Source organism: Mauremys reevesii, linkage group 4 (genome assembly GCF_016161935.1).
Source record: "Mauremys reevesii isolate NIE-2019 linkage group 4, ASM1616193v1, whole genome shotgun sequence".
Lineage (NCBI taxonomy): Eukaryota > Metazoa > Chordata > Testudines > Geoemydidae > Mauremys > Mauremys reevesii.
Window position 1 is genome coordinate 103,783,638 of NC_052626.1, and position 18,225 is coordinate 103,801,862.

At 44.9% G+C, this 18,225-nt stretch overlaps 1 protein-coding gene across 3 annotated transcripts in view; it reads right to left on the reverse strand.

Annotated features, from left to right (window-relative positions):
- The window catches only part of ABCC8 (ATP binding cassette subfamily C member 8), a 139,674-nt gene that overhangs the window by 53,563 nt on the left and 67,886 nt on the right, over positions 1-18,225 (reverse strand). For 2 of the 3 annotated variants that reach the window (XM_039536262.1, XM_039536261.1), the window contains exons 11-16: positions 17,772-17,812; positions 14,273-14,418; positions 10,083-10,188; positions 9,740-9,850; positions 7,515-7,590; positions 7,321-7,426 (exon numbers count right to left, since the gene is read on the reverse strand). In XM_039536262.1, the coding sequence (XP_039392196.1) occupies positions 7,321-7,426; positions 7,515-7,590; positions 9,740-9,850; positions 10,083-10,188; positions 14,273-14,418; positions 17,772-17,812 (586 nt within the window). The remainder of the gene's footprint in view (positions 1-7,320; positions 7,427-7,514; positions 7,591-9,739; positions 9,851-10,082; positions 10,189-14,272; positions 14,419-17,771; positions 17,813-18,225) is intronic. The other variant, XM_039536263.1, reaches the window with a different exon arrangement.

Below are 18,225 nucleotides of genomic sequence, written 5' to 3' on the forward strand. Positions count from 1 at the left end.
GTAGAGAAGAGCAACAAAACAAAAGGGCAGCTGCCATATGAAGAGAGATTAAAAAGACTGGGACTGTTCAGTTTAGGGAACAGACAAATAAGGGGTGATAAGATAGAGGTCTATAAAATCATGAATGGTGCGGAGAAAGTGATAAGAAAATATAATTAATCCCCTTCACATAACACAAGAATTAGGAGTCACCCAATGAAATTAATAGGCAGCAGGTTTGCTTTAAGCATAAGGAAGTACTTCTTCACACAACACAGAGACACCAGTGCAACTGATTGCCAGGGAAGTGTGAAGGCCAAAAGTTAACTGGGTTAAAAAACCCACCAGATAAGTTCATGGAGGATAGGCCCATCAACGGCTATTAACCAAGATGGTCAGGAATGCAATACCATGCTCTGGGTGAACCTAAACTTCTGACTGTCAGAAGCTGGGACTAGATCACTTGATAATTGCCCTGTTCCATTCATTCCCTCTCAAGTATCTGGCACTGGCCACTGTCAGGCTACTGGGCTAGATGGACCATTGATCTGACCTTGTATGGCCATTCTTATATTCTTAGGATAACATTCCCCCAAATTCAATCTTCTTTTTGCATTCTTCCGTGTCCTCTGTCTTCTTCCCCTTGCTTTACCTCTTTATCCCCACTTTTCTGCATAATTATGGCACCTTAGAGGCATTTCATTCCAATTCTTATAGTGGCACATTCCAAGCATTACAGCTGTGACCACTGCATCTAGGGCCAAATTTAAAAAGATATTTAGGCATCTAAAGATGCAGATAGATGTTTAGTGGGAGTTTCAAAAGTGCATAGGCACTTAATGCCCATTGAAATCACTGGGAATCATACATTTTCTCTTTAAAATATATGAAGGACAGACCTTCCAATTTCATTAGAGCAATGTCCTTGTGGGAAAGAATTTGGAGCAATGGAATTAAGAGTTATTTTGCAACGTGAGTTACTGGAGCCAAGAATTGCTCTGTACTATAACATAGACCATACTAATCTGGGGCACATATTACTGCCTGAGCTAGGACAGCAAATTATGGTGATTTTTTTGATAAGATTACCCTCTTTGAACCTTAGGCCTTGTCTACACTGGCAAGTTTCTGCTTAGTAAAGCAGCTTTCTGCACTGTAACTCCTGAGGTGTACACACTGCTAAGCCACTTAGTGTGCAGAACCTGCACAGTTGTAGCACTGTAAAAAAAACTACCCCAACAAGAGGCATACAGCTTTCTGCACCGAGGCTACAGTGCTGTGGTGCCAGCGTAGACTCTGGTCAATTACAGCGCTGCGATTGGCCTCCGGGAAGTGTCCCACGATGCCTGTTCTCGCCTCTCTGGTCATCGGTTTAAACTCTACTGCCCTGCCTTCAGGTGACCAACCATCATCCCCACCATGTAAATTCCTTTGGAATTTTGAAAGTCCCCTTCCTGTTTGCTTGGTGATGCGTGCAGAGGTCTCAGCATGTCTTTCCAGGTGGCCATGCCTGCTCCACGCACCAGGCAATTCTCCACTTGGAGCAATGCTAAGCTACTGGACCTCATCAGCATTTGGGGAGAGGAGGCTGTCCAGTCCCAGCTGTGCTCCAGCCATAGGAATTATGATACCTACGGATAGATTTCACGATGCATGACAGAAAGGGGCCATGACCGGGACACACTGCAGTGCAGGGTCAAAGTGAAGGAGCTGTGGAATGCCTATCACAATGCGCAGGAGGCAAATCGCCGCTCTGGCGCTGTGCCATTCTTGGAGATGACCCCACTTCCACTGCAAAGGCCGCTGTGGATACTTCAGTGGCTCACATGCCAGTCGAGACTGGACTGAGCCAGGAGGATGAAATCTTGGACAAGGATGTGGAGGGGGAGGGGGACCCAGAGGCAGAAGATGACTTGGAGATCTGAGATGCATGCAGCCAGGAGCTCTTTTCTACCCCGGAGGAGGCTAGCCAGTCACAGCTGTTGGAGTTTGGCAAAGTGAAAACAGGAGAGGAGGCCCTTGGTAAGTGGCTTTGATTCTGGGAACTGCTGAAGCAAGTTGTTGGGGGCAGGAGGGTTGCAGAAAGCATGCTTGTGTTTGTCTGATGCGCGTATCACCACATGCCTAGTCTGAGGCGGACCAGGCTGTTGATTGATTCCCCCACTTCACGGGAATCTGCCTCAGAGATCTCCAGGAAACTCTCATGGAGATACTGGGCAATCGGCTGCTGCAGGTTCTTTGGCAGAGCTGCTTTGTTTCTTACCCCATTAATGGTAACTTTCCCACGCCACTCTGCCGTCACTGGAGTGGGGACCATTGCTGCACACAGGCAAGCCTCATAGGGGCCAGGGCGGAAGCCGCAGGCTTGGAGAAGACCCTGCCTTGATTCCCTGCTAACCCTCAGCAAAGAGATATCTTTCATAATGAACACAGCCTGTGGAAAATGTACTGACAGGAATGATTATCAGCCCCCCCCTACAGTGCTGGCTCGCCCCAAGAGCCATGTGACCAGTGTAGTAGGGTCCGGGAACACTGATTGACCCTGCCCATGTGGCTACTCACCATTTTGCAGGGCTTCTGGCTCATGTGTGCTTGCTTGGGGTCAGCTAGTTAGTGACAGGTATGTGAGTACCGGCAATAATAGCTCTTCAAACCGAGCAGCTCTGTGCCTGCCCTCCCCTGCAGCTGCTGTCGCAAAACTCTTTCCCATTCCCCCGCCCAAGACACTGCCAATACACTTGTATCAACCTCCTGGCTCCAGTCTGTACCAGTGTAATTCCACTCTTCCCCCGTCACAGTCCAGCACTGTGGTCTTCCACTGCACTCAACACCCATCCCTCTGCAGTTTGGCCCTGCTGAAGTACAGTACCTGCAGCATTGTACTACAAAGGAGAAGGTTGGATATGATCCTTGGACATACACAGATCTTTAGCTGTCCTGGGACCCCACCTCCTCCTGGGAATTTCCCTTCCCCCATCCTCCTCAGTGCTGATGGGGTTTTTTGTTTGTCTCTCTCCTCCGGTTGTTGTTTTTTAATAAAAGAATTGTGTTGGTTTGAAAGCAATCTTTATTCCATTAACTGAAAGCAAACAGAGCCCTGCAAAGCAACAGACATCTTAAACCTTCATATTGCATCATCTGCACCAATCACAATCACCTCCTAGCATTACAAGCACTGCACTCCCAAGTATAGCAACAAATATTAGTGGCTTTCAGCTTCAAATTGCTGCCTCAAGGCATCCCTGATCCTTATGGCCCCACACTGCACCCCTCTAATAGCCCTGGTTTCTGGCTGTTCAGTTCAGCCTCCAAGTGTTGAGCCTCAGCGGTCCAGCCCTGGGTGAAGCTTTCACCCTTCCCTTCACAAATATTATGGAGCATACAGCATGCAGCTATAAGCACTGGAATATTGTCATCGGCCAGGTTCAGCCTCCCATATATGCAGAGCCAGTGGGCCTTTAAACAGCCAAAAGCACACTCAGTCATTCTGTACTTGCTCAGCCTGTTGTTGAACCACTGCTTGCTGCTGTCAAGGTGCCCTGGGTATGGATTCATAAGCTATGGCATTAAGGGATAGGCAGGGTCTCCCAGGATCACAATGGGCATTTTGACTTCCCCTATGGTGATCTTCTGGTCCGGGAACAAAGTCCCTGTTTGCAGATTCCTGAACAGGCCAGTGTTCCAAAAGATGCATGCGTCATGCACCTTTCTGGAGCAGCCTGCGTTAATGTCCGTGAAATGCACACGGTGAGCCACAAGCACCTGGAGAAAGAGAGAAATACCCCTTCCAATTAATGTACTTGGTGGCTACGTGGTCTGGTGCCAGAATTGGAATATACGTGCCATCTATCGCCCCTCCGCAGTTAGGGAAGCCCATTTGTGCAAAGCCATCCACGTCATGCACATTGCCCAGAGTCACGGTCTTTCGGAGCAGGATGCGATTAATGGCCCTGCACACTTCTGTCAACATGAGTCCAATGGTTGACTTTCCCACTCCGAACTGGTTAGCAACTGATCGGTAGCAGTCTGGAGTAGCCAGCTTCCACAGTGCAATCGCCACACACTTCTCCAGTGACAGGGCAGCTCTCATTCTTGTTTCCTTGCGTCGTAGGACTGGGGAGAGCTCATCGCACAGTCCCATGAATGTGACTTTCCTCATCTGCAAGTTCTGCAGCCACTGCTCAGCATCCCAGATGTGCACGACGATGTGATCCCACCCCACCACTCAGTGTTTGTTTCCTGAGCCCACTGTGGTCAGCACCTCCAGGAATTCCACAAGCAATCTTGTGTCAAAGTTACTAGGCGTGGTGACATGCCACTCATGACATGTTAGTTAGAATGAGCAGCATACTGGACAACAGTTTGGGATCCATTCCTGCGCAGAGTGCGCAGTACACAAACCGTTGGAATATGACACCAAATGTGGATGGAAGCACAGGGATTGCTGGGATGGGAAGCAGTGCATCACAGGGCTTTGGGTCAGGACTCAGGGATGCCCTGCAACTCCCTCCACCTTCCCACAAGTCTTAGCAGCAGAAGAGGAAGAGATGCTCTGTGGGGTAGCTGCCCAAAATGCACCGCTCTGAATACCGCTGCAAGTGTCGCAAGTGTGAACACGCTATTGCGCAGGAAGCTAACAGTGTGAACACACAACCACCATTTCCCTTCAGTGCTCTCTGAGCGGTGCTGTAGCTGCTGGCACTGTACCTCTGCCAGTGTAGACATCCCCTTAGAATCTGCCTGGCCAGAAACTAGGGCAGTCTTATCAAATCAGTGCAGCCCCCATCTGATAGCTGTACTGCAGGTGTGTACAATTTACAAAGGAGGTCAGTAATCCCTGTGCTTCCACACAGTGTGCAGAGGCGGTCAAGAAAGCAAACAGGATGTTAGGAATCATTAAAAAGGGGATAGAGAATAAGACTGAGAATATATTATTGCCCTTATATAAATCCATGGTACGCCCACATCTCGAATACTGTGTACAGATGTGGTCTCCTCACCTCAAAAAAGATATACTGGCACTAGAAAAGGTTCAGAAAAGGGCAACTAAAATGATTAGGGGTTTGGAGAGGGTCCCATATGAGGAAAGATTAAAGAGGCTAGGACTCTTCAGCTTGGAAAAGAGAAGACTAAGGGGGGACATGATAGAGGTATATAAAATCATGAATGATGTGGAGAAAGTGGATAAGGAAAAGTTATTTACTTATTTCCATAATACAAGAACTAGGGGTCACCAAATGAAATTAATGGGCAGCAGGTTTACAACAAATAAAAGGAAGTTCTTCTTCACACAGTGCACAGTCAACTTGTGGAACTCCTTACCTGAGGAGGTTGTGAAGGCTAGGACTATAACAGTGTGTAAAAGAGAACTGGATAAATTCATGGTGGTTAAGTCCATAAATGGCTATTAGCCAGGATGGGTAAGAATGGTGTCCCTAGCATCTGTCTGTCAGAGGATGGAGATGGATGGCAGGAGAGAGATCACTTGTTAGGTTCACTCCCTCTGGGGCACCTGGCATTGGCCACTGTCGGAAGACAGATACTGGGCTAGATGGACCTTTGGTCTGACCCGGTACGGCCGTTCTTATGTTCTTATATAACTGAAGCCAACACTCAAACTGGGATCCCTGCAGAACGTTCTACAGACTGTGGTTCTGAAAGATGAAAAAAGAATCGTGCCCTCGGGAACTCAGTAGGAGCTGTGCTAAGGTTGTTTCAGTTGGAAGCTCCTGGGTACACGTGACAGATAGCAAAGCAAATGTGATAACTGCTGGATTTGAACCTGTCATACTTTGGTGCAATGGGATAAAATAAATTGAAACCAGTCATGACCTTTACACTGTTGTTGAGCACATACTTGGCCCACAAGCCAGTGATATTTATAAACAGTCTGATAAGACTCAATTTCATCTGCTTTAGTTTAGAATCAGCAGTTAAAATAACATTTTAATGATGTTATTTTTAAATAAAATATTTACAGTTTTACTGAAATGGAGTTATTTCAGCTAATCAGAGTGAAAGGATGCTGTACACCTGCTGATGCATAACTTTCTGATGGTTATACTCTGGTTTCTCTCCAAAGCTGTGTAGATAGAGCACTGGACTAAGACTTGGGAGACCTGCTTTCTATTCTTGGCTCTGCCAACAACCTGCTGGGTGACCTTGAGCAACTCACATAACCAATCAGTACCTCAGTTTCCTGACCTGTAAAATGGGGATAATGATACTGACCTCCTTTGTAAAGCACTTTGAGCTAGGTTTTATCAACAATTATGAAAATGTATAGCACTCTGACTGGCTGAGGGTGCAGTTACTTCTCTGAAACAGCAGCAAAGAGTCCTGTGGCACCTTATAGACTAACAGATGTTTTGGAGCATGAGCTTTCGTGGGAGAATACCCACTTCCGTTTTGGAGGATGAGCTTTCGTGGGAGAATACTCACTTTGTCGGATGCAAAGCTCATGCTCCAAAACGTCTGTTAGTCTATAAGGTGCCACAGGACTCTTTGCTGCTTTTACAGATCCAGACTAACATGGCTACCCCTCTGATACTTCTCTGAAACAGTGCATTATGTAAAATCCCTGTTCATTGATTGGCTGAGAATCATTATTAGCCAATCAGAGTGTCCTATAACTGCATGCTTGTTCCTTAATTCCCAGTCAGCTGGAAGAAAATGTATTTATATCTGCTAGATTTCTGTGCAACTTGTCCATAGACTTCATGCAAACAATTGTACCATAAAGAGTCTTATGACACAGTGCAGCTAGTAAAACTGGAAAAAAAATCTATTCTTGTAATATGCACAAGATAAAAAACATTCACACACATTTATCTCTGATAATGAGCAGAGAGAGTGGGGTGTTACTGAAAATCTTATAAAAGTGTAGTATACAGAACATTAATTGAAATTTGACTTGAAATTTAGAAGACCAGACTGCGACTGTCCCTTATTCAAGTTTTGGGGTGCAGTAGCTTTCTCTCTGCATTGTTCATACAAAAGCCAGACCTAACTACGGCCTGCCCTTTTGGGAGCACAAGAACAACTTCTTCTGTGTCCCCTTGAGAAGAACATATGGACAAGACTACACTCCCCCAGCATGGCCCACAAAGCAGGCCAGGTGCATCAGGGAAGTATCCTGAGCATATTGCGATTTATCCAATATCTATGATGCGAGACCATTGATGAGACATGGTGACCTTTAGGACTAAATTCTCTCCTTGGATACGTGACCACAACACACACTGAATTCACAAGAGCTGTGCACATGGCTCTGAGGGTAGAATCTGGCCCTTTTCTAACCTATTACCATTCAGCACAAACATGAAATCTTTAAATAGTTACCTGTTCCAGAATACGTTCCCGGAAGTCTTCTGCATCTCCCCAAGTGTCGCTAGCAAGAGTGAAGACTTACCACAGCCCACCTGTCCTACGATCATTGTTAACTGACCTGGGAGAGTGGAAAGCATATTTGAGGTTCTGATTACCAGACATTTGCTGAACATGTGTTATTCTATACATCTGCTGTGGTTTTTTACCTTGAGGGATTCGGATATCAATGTTGGACAATGTCGCAGATCCTTCAGATGTCCAGGTGAAAAATCCATTTGTGATCTATGGCAATATGTTGAGAAATGAAAAATGGAAAAACAGCATCAGGGCACACCTGTTTGTTTTCGGCGTATGAGAGAAATATCCGTCGTCATCCTTAAATTGGACATAGGACCAGAGGTTGCCTCTGCTCAAAGAAGTAAAGCTGAGGCTTTCAGGCCCTGATTTTCAAAAAGGGGCCTCCCTTTCTGTATATAATACTCTGCACCCATGGTGAGTGTGAGAGCTGGTTGCAAAAAGGTGAAAAGCTTTGGTGAAAAGTTTTTGAATTATTGTGTGAAATAATTCTGATGAAATTCTGAAAATTAAAACAATTTAACCAGCTCTTTATGTGCATGTGTCAGCCTTCGTGTGATTCTACTACAAATGCTGCAGGTTACCTTGTGGGTTTGCCACATCTTAAGTGATAGGAATATATCAGGATGCAAAATATGGGTGACATTCATCCCTGTGCAGAGAGCAAGCACCAGGTCTATGTATCACTTAAATGGTTCAAGGGCCTTGGCTGCGCTCTGTAGACCCCGGAATGCCACTCTTTATACATAACTGCAGTCAGAATCCCAAGTATAACAGGCTTACAGAATTTTTCACATAATACATCTTCTGAAGCAGAAATTAGGTATTGCGGCCAATCGTCACTCTTATGCTATTTTCTTTTGTGCTTCTTATGTATGATTCTCTGCCAAGTTTGGAGGTAACTTTTCCCCTCACCTGGATTTATCTGATCTTTTCTTTACTCCTTTTAAAAATTACTGTAAAGTAGTGCTCCAGGGCTTTAACTGGAGTGAGGCTTTCCTGTGACACTCCAATAAATGGGGACCTGAGGAGCAATTTTCCAATACGGTAAATAAATTGGGCTGCTTGTCCTCTCTTACTGAGAGAGAAGCAGGGAATGACTCCACTGAAGAAGCCAACGGGTTTACAGCGATGTAAGAGATCAGTCAGGCCCAGCATGTTTAGACCTGGGAGAGAGGTAGAACGGGGCATCTTTTTGTGTTGGCTTGCAACTTCCACAGGGGAAAAGTGACATTTGTTACCTTGGGGAGCCCCCAAGAAAAAATGAGAGAAAGGCTTTGGGGTCCTTCCCTGTCTCTCCAGAAGAAAGAAGGCAGCCAAGGAATCCTCACTTGAAAAAAAAGACTCACTGGGGAAAGGAACAGCGTGGAACTGTCTGGGATGAAAGAGAAGCCAGGAACACCAGGGGCTTGGGAGCAGCCTTGGGTCAGCTTGTGACAATGGTGACAGCTGAGGGAGCCAAAAATTACAGTTGCTGGCAGCTGGCCCTTGATCTTTTTTTTTCTACCCTATTTGCAGTCAAATCCTGCACCCATTGTCTCTGGCTATATCACTACCATTCCAGAGTCCTGGGGGCTGCAAAATTCTCTCTCTTGTCTCAGCACTGCCTGATGTTCTTTTCCCCAGAAAGAGTGGATCTCTGAGAAGGAGCCTATCTTCCTGGCAGTCTGCCCCAGGCTAGAAGGGTTCAAGGACTCAAAAATCAGAACAGTAATCCCATTTCACCTCTGAGCTGAGTCAGGATATGTACCGGAGTCTTCGGAGTGTAACAGCTAATGCACTAACCAGTTGTCCTACTTAGTCCCTTTAGTAGTAAATGAACTGGCACAGCTATCACTCATTTTGTTGTGTCAGGGACGCATATGCTGTCATAGACAGGCTAAACAAATAACCCCATCATTATAACAGCTATCAACATTTGCTGCTGCCAAACAGTTCTATAGCAAGTCAGACACATCCATCTTTAAAGTGGATTAGGGGCTTCTAATCCTTTCTTTGGAGAAGCTGGAGGAATTTGTTTTGAGGTCAGGGCTAATTATTCAAAAACACATGAACTGTAGAAGGGCTGAAGGAGCTTTAAGGAGGACATACACACAGCTATTCAAAAGCAATACATTGAAAATCAATTCAGCAATCTGTTCTTTACTTGAAGCAAAATGGATGGCAATAGCTTCTTTGGGAAACAGTGGGGATAAAAGTTACTCTTTGCCTTTGGTTTCTTTGAGCGGAATTAGGTGTCTGGCAGCTCTAGGTTATCCATTAATTTTTGAACTTGGAACCTTGCTGTAGGAGTTCACAAATGATTATTAGTCAAATTTAGTAACAGCATTATTAGAAAGAGTGACCTTAATATCACCTTTACACAAAAATCATCTCCTTCTGTGATGTTAACAGGTCTTCTCATGTGAGAGCTGTAATTGTTCCAGTCTTCTCTGGCAGGCCTCTTACGGTTAACAACTTTGAGGGGCTGTGCAGGATCAGGAAGACAGAAATACATGGTGAATGGTGATGGGACCAGGAGAGTGCCTTCAAAACACTCATGTTATGATCTACAGGAAACGGGATATTAAGATTTTTTTTGCAATTGCAGCCATTAATTAGTAGGAAGTGAACAAGATTATTGGAGTGATCTGTCAGGAATTAGCAAGGGGAGTAAATCAGTCCACCCACACAGTGTACAACTGAACATTATTACTTACAACCACCTGGTATTTGCTGTGGTTGTCTGCACTTCTTGGCTCTGAACATTTATCATGTTCTTCTCCAATTTCTTCACTTGACAAAAATTCACTCAGTTTCTGCACACTGAAAGCAGAGAAAAGGGATTGGGCAGAATGCAGAATGCAAAATTTTTTATCAGTGCAATGTTCATTAGAGGATACCCACTGCAGTGCCCCAGCTGTTCAGTTTACTGGGTGGCTTATACATTTGTTCTCTATAAAAATATGCAGTAAGGGATGTTTCTGCAGTGAAATTTAAAAACTGTGCAGTGTTCTCCCATCACAATCAATAATTATTTTAGATACTTCTTGGGTCCTTCTTCTACTCATACTGTCAGTGTCTAGGAAGGAGAAATTAGGACAAAATATTTCTTTAGTTTAAACAGTGAGATAGGGATTAAACTTAATCACAGCTCATTTTTGAAGCCACACGCTAAAGCAAAACCATTAATAGGTCACTTAAATTAATGAAGTACCACACAATTAGTCCTGAGCAAACTGACAAGAATTAGGACCTCAAGAGAACCTGTTCTACGTCCAATGGGACAAATTCATCAACCGTGTCAGCTTCAGAGATGAATTTAGCCCACTGTGGCACTAAGGATGAAGCTGGCCCAGTGTGTTTACAGAGGCAGACCTGCCTAACAAATACAATTGTAAAAAGAATCCTGGAGACCAGCATTAAAGAAGAATGAAAAAAATACTCCCTGAATATTTAAAATTTAGTTTGTTAGGAGGCTAAATATCTTTATCCAATCATAGCCCATAATGGTGATTCTCCTGAGTGGCTGCATATGCTTTACAATGTCCATCCATGTACACTGCTGAGACAATAGGCACATTCATTCTGCAGCACTAGAATAATGGATTAAATCCTGAACAACTCAGTACCAAAAAGACTGTGACAACAGGGAAGGAGTTCAAATAGCAGCAACCAAAACGAGGAGGTGCTGGAGGTACCGATTTATGAAGCAGGGCTGAAATAACTGATTTAAATATGTCTCTCAGCTCAATGGGCGAAAATGTGGGGAGCTACACTGAGTGTGCCGTATTAGCATAGTGAGGTACAAACCGTGCCTTGGTGTGCCATTCTGGGCAGGGGAGCCCTTGGTGAGGACAGCAGGCAGTATTTATACTGCACTCGCTCACTGGGGGTTTCTCCTTGGGAGGTTAGCTTTAGTTTCCTTTAAGGACTCCATTGGAGCTCCACTTACCAGGTTGATGCTCTGAATCAGTTCATCTGTGGCTGTCTTGGACACATTCCCTGCACGGCCACCACTACCCCCTTTGGGATTGGTGCAGGCCACCTGTGGGCTTCCCAATACAGAGGTGGTTGCTGGGCCCTGGTGCCAGCACAAATCCACCTGTCCACCTTGGGCAACCTTCCTGTGGCCAAGGGACCGATGCCATGGTTTGCTTGACTAGGGAGTGAATCTAGTCTGTGTACTCATGGGGTAGGCCTCATGGGGGTGGGGTTGTGTACAGTCTCTCTCTGATTTTCCCAAGAAGGAGAATGGGTGTACAGCTCCACATCAGCCCCTACACAGGACAATGGTTAAAACCAGTTTGGCCCAGCACAGTCAGTTAGAAAATCTCTAGTAGATTATTTAGTGCACCCCACTGAAAGGACAGAATTGTTCCCAACATTATTTTCTATTGCTTTGTCCAGTTTAGATATAGTGACACGATGTTACCACCTCCTCCCTTGGTCTAACATACCTCCCCATTGAGAACTGTTGTCCTGGTATTCATCATTACTCCTAGCTAAATCCCTTTGCCCCACACTAGATAATTAATTCCCCTCTTTGGTTTTTAAATTCTTCAGATGCTTGTAGACACTAGACCAGATTCACTCCCTAGTCAAGCAAACCATGGCATCGGTCCCTTGGCCACAGGAAGGTTGCCCAAGGTGGACAGGTGGATTTGTGCTGGCACCAGGGCCCAGCAACCACCTCTGTATTGGGGAGCCCACAGGTGGCCTGCACCAATCCCAAAGGGGGTAGTGGTGGCCGTGCAGGGAATGTGTCCAAGACAGCCACAGAAATGTGTCCAAGACAGCAGGACGACTCAGGAGCTCAGCTGAGCTGCCCAGCTGGTGCCAGCGGCTGGCCACGCTGCAGCTGGGGGGAAGCGGGGGAAGGGCCGGGGGAGCCTCAGCCTCCTCAGCTGGGAATCCTGGGAGCAACAGGATGGTCCGGCCCGCGGACCGGAGTTCTTTACCCACCCCCTGGCCCTTTAACAACCGGTTCTCCACGGAGGTCTAATTTTAGCAACCGGTTCTTGGGAACCTGTGGGATCCGGCTCCAGCTCACCACTGGCAATAACTTGGTAGCAAGAAGGCAACCAAATAGTAGCTAAGGGCACTGCTAACAAGAGTGACACATGGCTATCTGGGTCTTAATCTTATTTAATCAATTCCCTGCCATTGTAAGCAGGGACCTCACGCACTGGTAAACCTCAGTTCCTCCTATTCTCTGCCTGTAGCACATAATAGTGGAGTCTCCTAAGGGCTGTAATACTTTTGTCTAATTTCATTTCTGTTCCGTTTAGTGCACAGGTGCTGGTGGCTTGTGGTGGACAGGAGGTCAGACTAGATGATCTGGTGGTCCCTTCTGGCCTAAATCTGTTTGAACCATTTGTGCATGAACAGAAACCCTGTCCCGAGGCAACCATGCCACTAACTATTTACAAACTGTGAGAAATTCTACAGCGGAATCATTAGCCGTGCCCAAATATGTGCTTGGTGCAGCGTGACCAAATATGTGCTTGGTGCATTAGCCATGCCCAAATATGTGCAAGGTACTTTACTGTACTGTAAGGGCCATTGGTACTGTAAGGGCCATTGGAATCTCCATGATCCTGAGACGGATCCAATGCAGGCCACAAGCCCAGTTTGCCAATCTGTAGTAGTCCCCGGTGGACTGCTACACTAGCTGGGAATTGCAGGAGAGGACTCTATTCCAGTCACTGCCCGCATACACTTGGAAGGAGGGTGTGCATAGAGATGGCTACATTGGCTTTACATTGCTGGATGATTTTGCCACATTGGAGGAATCCTCAGATCTCTGTTTAATTCCCCTTTGCACTACTAGAATAACACAGGTAGAATTAAGCATGAGACAGGATCTGGTCCATTGTTTTGGTAAGGCCTTAGAGAACTATATGTAATGTCACAAAGAGGTAGAAAACATGAATTAATGTTTATAAAGCACTTTGTAGAGGATAAGTGCTAAGAATCATTTTATTCAATCCTGAAGTCTTTGATCAGACAAAACCACCACTGAAATGAATGGGGGTTTGGCTTGTTAAAGACTGAAGTGTTAGTTCTGCTATCACTATTGTTGGCCACAACACTCTCTTGCATACAGTTGGCTATGAAATTGATGTGTCTTAACCACATTAGCCTGATGAGCCATTGGCTCAGGGGAACTTGGACTTTGACAAACATTAAGCACATTCATTATGAAAAGGAAATTCATTTGGTCCAGATTGAGAATTTATTCACTGAATTTTTTCCCTGTTGACTTCAAAATTTTTATTTAAAATTGTTCTATCACAGAGCTTTCCCTGCTAAAATCTAATGCTCCCTGGACTTGCAGCCAGAATCAGGGGAAAAGAATGCAGCCCAAGTGATACATATTGATGTCCATGTGCTTTTCTGATTATTTTGTTCCCTTCCACATATTTGTATGTGGGTGGGTGGATGGGACATATAGCCGATTTTAAACAAAAAAACCAAAAACTTAAATGAGCTTTTATCGCGTATTTCCTGTTTCTATATACACACACGTGTGTGCACGCACATACACAGAGCACAGCACAGAATACACTGTAGCCACCACAGTGATGTTCATTTTACATGACAAAATCTACACAGTGGACCATACAATAATTTATTAACAAGCAGTAACTATCAGTTTAAAATACACAGGGCCAAATTGTCTGCTGGTGTAAATGGCTGCAGTGTCAGGCTAGTTTGCTCCATTCTGCCTAATTCCGAGAATTGGGCTCACATAGCATAACATGGGACAACACTTACGGTAAGAGGTTGGAAAGCAATTTCCAAATAATGGTGAAAAATAACCACAGCATTATTTTTGAATTACACATTGGGGAATTGAACAATAATGACTCTCAAATGGAGGGAGGTTTTGTCCAGCAACTCTTACCTGACCAGAGCTTTGACAGTAGATCTGACCACACTGGAGAGCAGGAACAGTGGGGTGACAAGAATGTGAAAGAGGGAGAGTGAGGCAAAGGCCACTGATGGGGAGAAGTCAGCATTTCCAGTCAGGTGGGCATGGACCACAAATGTCTACAAAGATACAATGATTAAAAGTCTTAAAAGAAGCAAACACAGAAAACATTTCACATTGCACTGTATTCTCAATCATGGAATGGGCAGTTTATTGTTTTAATTGGGAAACATCATGCAACCAGCCACTGCAGAGCTCCTCCTGGCAGTCATCATACATTTGTTACAATTTGCTGTTCATACATCAGTTACGTAAGAAGATTTTTAGGGTCTCAGCTTTTGGTCTCACGTTGTTGTAATTCCTTTAATCCAGTGGCAAGAGGCATAATTTTGGTTGTGTGATAAGCAAAAAGAGACAAGCACACTAAGGGCTGGTCCACACTAAGAAGCGGGGTCGAACTAGGGTACACAAATTCAGCTACGTGAATAGCGTAGCTGAATTCGAAGTACCCTAGTTCGAACTACTCACCCGTCCAGACGCCGCGGAATCGAAGTCCGCGGCTCCAAGGTCGACTCTGCCACCGCCTTTTGCAGTGGTGGAGTACCGGAGTCGACCGCAGCACTTCCGGAGTTCGAACTATCGCGTCCAGATTAGACACGATAGTTCGAACTCCGAGAAGTCGAACTCACCGCGTCGACCCGGCTGGTAAGTGTAGACTAGCCCTAAGGGTCAGATTATAGCATTTAAGCACTAGTACACACACGGGTTCTTAATATGGAGCCACCCAACCATAGCAAGATTTCCGTGAGGGATTGTGTCCCAGAGGTACTATCCCTCCCATAGTTCTGCAGTGAGACGGGGGGGCCTGGACACTGCTCCATCCCTTTGAATGGTGCAGCCTGCTTCCTGGGGCACCTGGCCAGCTCTATAGGCACGCGTGCGCGTGAGAGAGAGAGACAAGGTTCAGGGCTATGATAAATTGTGAGGGGTGCTGTAAGGGAGCAGTCCCAGTGCCCCAGAGACTTGAACAGCAGGAGCAAATAAATAAAAGAACGAACAAACAGGCAAGACCCATATATGTTTTAATGGAAACATTTAATGATGAGATCATTTATGATCGAGAAAAAAAAAACTTTGCTAGAATGGCACTTCAAATCATGTCACACCATATACAGAATATCTAGTCCTGAATAACCAGATCCATAGTGGGCCATGTTCTGAGCTCCTTGCACAGTTTTCAATCCAGTCTCATTCAAACAAAGTCCCCCGGGATTCTATTTTCTGATATTTATTGCATGAGCTCAGTAATTACTCCTCAACATGCAAATCATTATGGTCTTTCTCTCCTGAAGGCCTGGTCTACATTGAGCTTAAAATTTTTCCTCATTGTACTGGAACCATTTTAGCTCCATAGGTTGTAGTCCCCTATGCAGAGCATGAGTACAGATAAGGTGTCAGTGATTTTACAACCATGTTTGTCTAGACTTGTTCTAAGCAGGGTTAGAGGATACAATGATAAAAATGCCTGTGGTATTGTCTGCACTCATGCTCCCACTGTGACTACCACCAGTAGACCTGCACTAGGGCTTCTGCCACTGTGGAAAAGGTTAAGAAGAAGCTCAGTGCAGACACAGTCCCAGATCTGTGGTGAGCCTGGGAAGAATAAGGATTTTGTTCTATATAGTTCTGTTCCCACTCCAATGAGAACCAGGTTGGACCATTACAGAATCATAGAAATGTAGGGCTGGGGAGGACCTTTAGAGGTCATCTAATCCAACCCCGTGGTGAGGTAGGACCAAGTATGCCTACATCATCCCTGACACTTGTTTGTCTAACCTGTTCTTAAAAACCTCCAATGATGGAGATTCTACAAAGTTCCTTGGAAGCATGTTCAAGAGCTTAACTATCCTTATAGTTAGAAAGTTTTTCCTAATATCTAACTTAAACCTTCCTTCCTGCAGATTAAGCCCATTACTTGTTATCTCACCTTCAGTGGCCATGGAAAACAATTGATCACCATCCCTCTTTATAAACAGACCGTAATGTATTTGAAGACTTATCAGTAAGGCTAAGATTTAGTAACAGGTATTTTTAGTAAAAGTCATGGACAGGTCACGGGCAATAAAAAAAAATTCAGGGCCCGTGACCTGTCCATGACTTTTACTATATAAATACCCCTGACTAAAACTTAGCAGCTCTTAGGGCCCAGGGAGCTGCTGCTCTGGGGGGGCTCAGTATACCGCTGCTGCGGGGGCCAGGGAGCTGACGGCTAGCCCCTGCACTGGCCGTGGGGGCTGACTACCCCCAGCCACCCCTGCTCCAAGGCCCCAGGGACCACTGCTTGGGCACTCCCTGAGGCCAGCCGCCCCGGGACCGCCTGGGAAGCAGCCGGTGTGGCTGGCCCCAGGGTCACTCCAGCAGCGCCTGGTGTGGCTGGCTGCAGGGTGCCCCAGGAACTGGCCCCAGGATCAGCCACACCAGACATTGCAGCTGCGAAAGTCACGGAATCCGTGACTTCCATGACCTCCGTGACAGAATTGCAGCCTTACTTATCAGATCTCTCCTCAGTCTTCTTTTCTCAAGACTAAAACATGCTCTCCTCTGGACTCTCTCCAATTTGTTCACATCTTTCTGAAGTATGGCACCTAAAACTGGACCCAGTTGAGGCCTCATCAGTGCCAAGCAGAGTGAACAATTGCCTCCCATATCTTACATACAACACTCTTGTTAATGCACCCCAGAATGTATTCAATTTGTGATCCATGTTAAACCTAAAATCTTTTTCTGCAGTACTACCACCTAGCCAGTTATTTCCCATTTTGTATTTGTACATCTGATTTCTCCTTCCCAAGTGTAGTACTTTGCATGTGTCTTTACTGAATTTCATCTTGCTGATTTCAGACCAGTTCTCCAATTTGTCAAGGTCCTTTTGAATTCCAATCCTGTCTTTCAAAGTGCCTGCAACCCCTCCCAGCTTGGGGTCATACACAAATTTTATAAGCATACTCTCCTCTCCATTATCCAAGTCATTAAAGAAAATATTGAATAGTACCAGACCCAGAATGGATCCTTATAGGACCCCACAAGATTCCCCCCCCCCGTTTAACAGCCAGCTATGGATAACTGTTCTCTGAATATGGTGTTTTAACAGTTTTGCATCCATTTTACAGTAATTTCACCATGACCAAATTTCCCTAGTTTGCTTATGAGAATATAATGTGGGACTGTGTCAAAATCCTTACTAAAAAGAAAGATACATCATGCCTACAGCTTACCCCTTTTTAGCCACTAGGGAAGTAATATTTAATAACCCACATAGACACTTCTTTTTAAACTAGCAAAAGCAAGTGAAATCAGGTGTTTCTGGTGTAGTATTTGACAGATCTCAGTTTGGAATTTACCAGCCTTCACTTTAAGAAAACCAGGTAGACCTGGCTTGTAAACATTGCTATTTTAAAAAGTTCATACTTACTGTAAGTACAGCTGCAATTGGTATTGCTGCATTCATGAAAACTGTGAAGGAAAACATGCATCACTATTTAGATAGTCTGTACTGAGCGGTCAAAAATATTTACAATATAATGAGTATATAATATAAACTAGTATTTGACATTATCATGGCATTTCCTATGCTTAGAATAGGAGAAATTCACAAATACTGTGGTAAATTTAACTACTGCAGCCAATATATTTGTATTTTTTTATGGTGCCCACAGTATATTGCACTCCAGATTGTCAAAATACAGAGCAACTATCAAATCACTGTATGAATAGATTATTGGCTTATACATTGCATTGCACTGTCAATAGGAAGTACAATTTTTTTTCCTGGTACTCTTTTGGTGCAATAGGTAGCAACTGTGCCACTTATGACATATCGTCCACTCAATAACATTCCAAAATAATTACAATCATGATTACAGTAA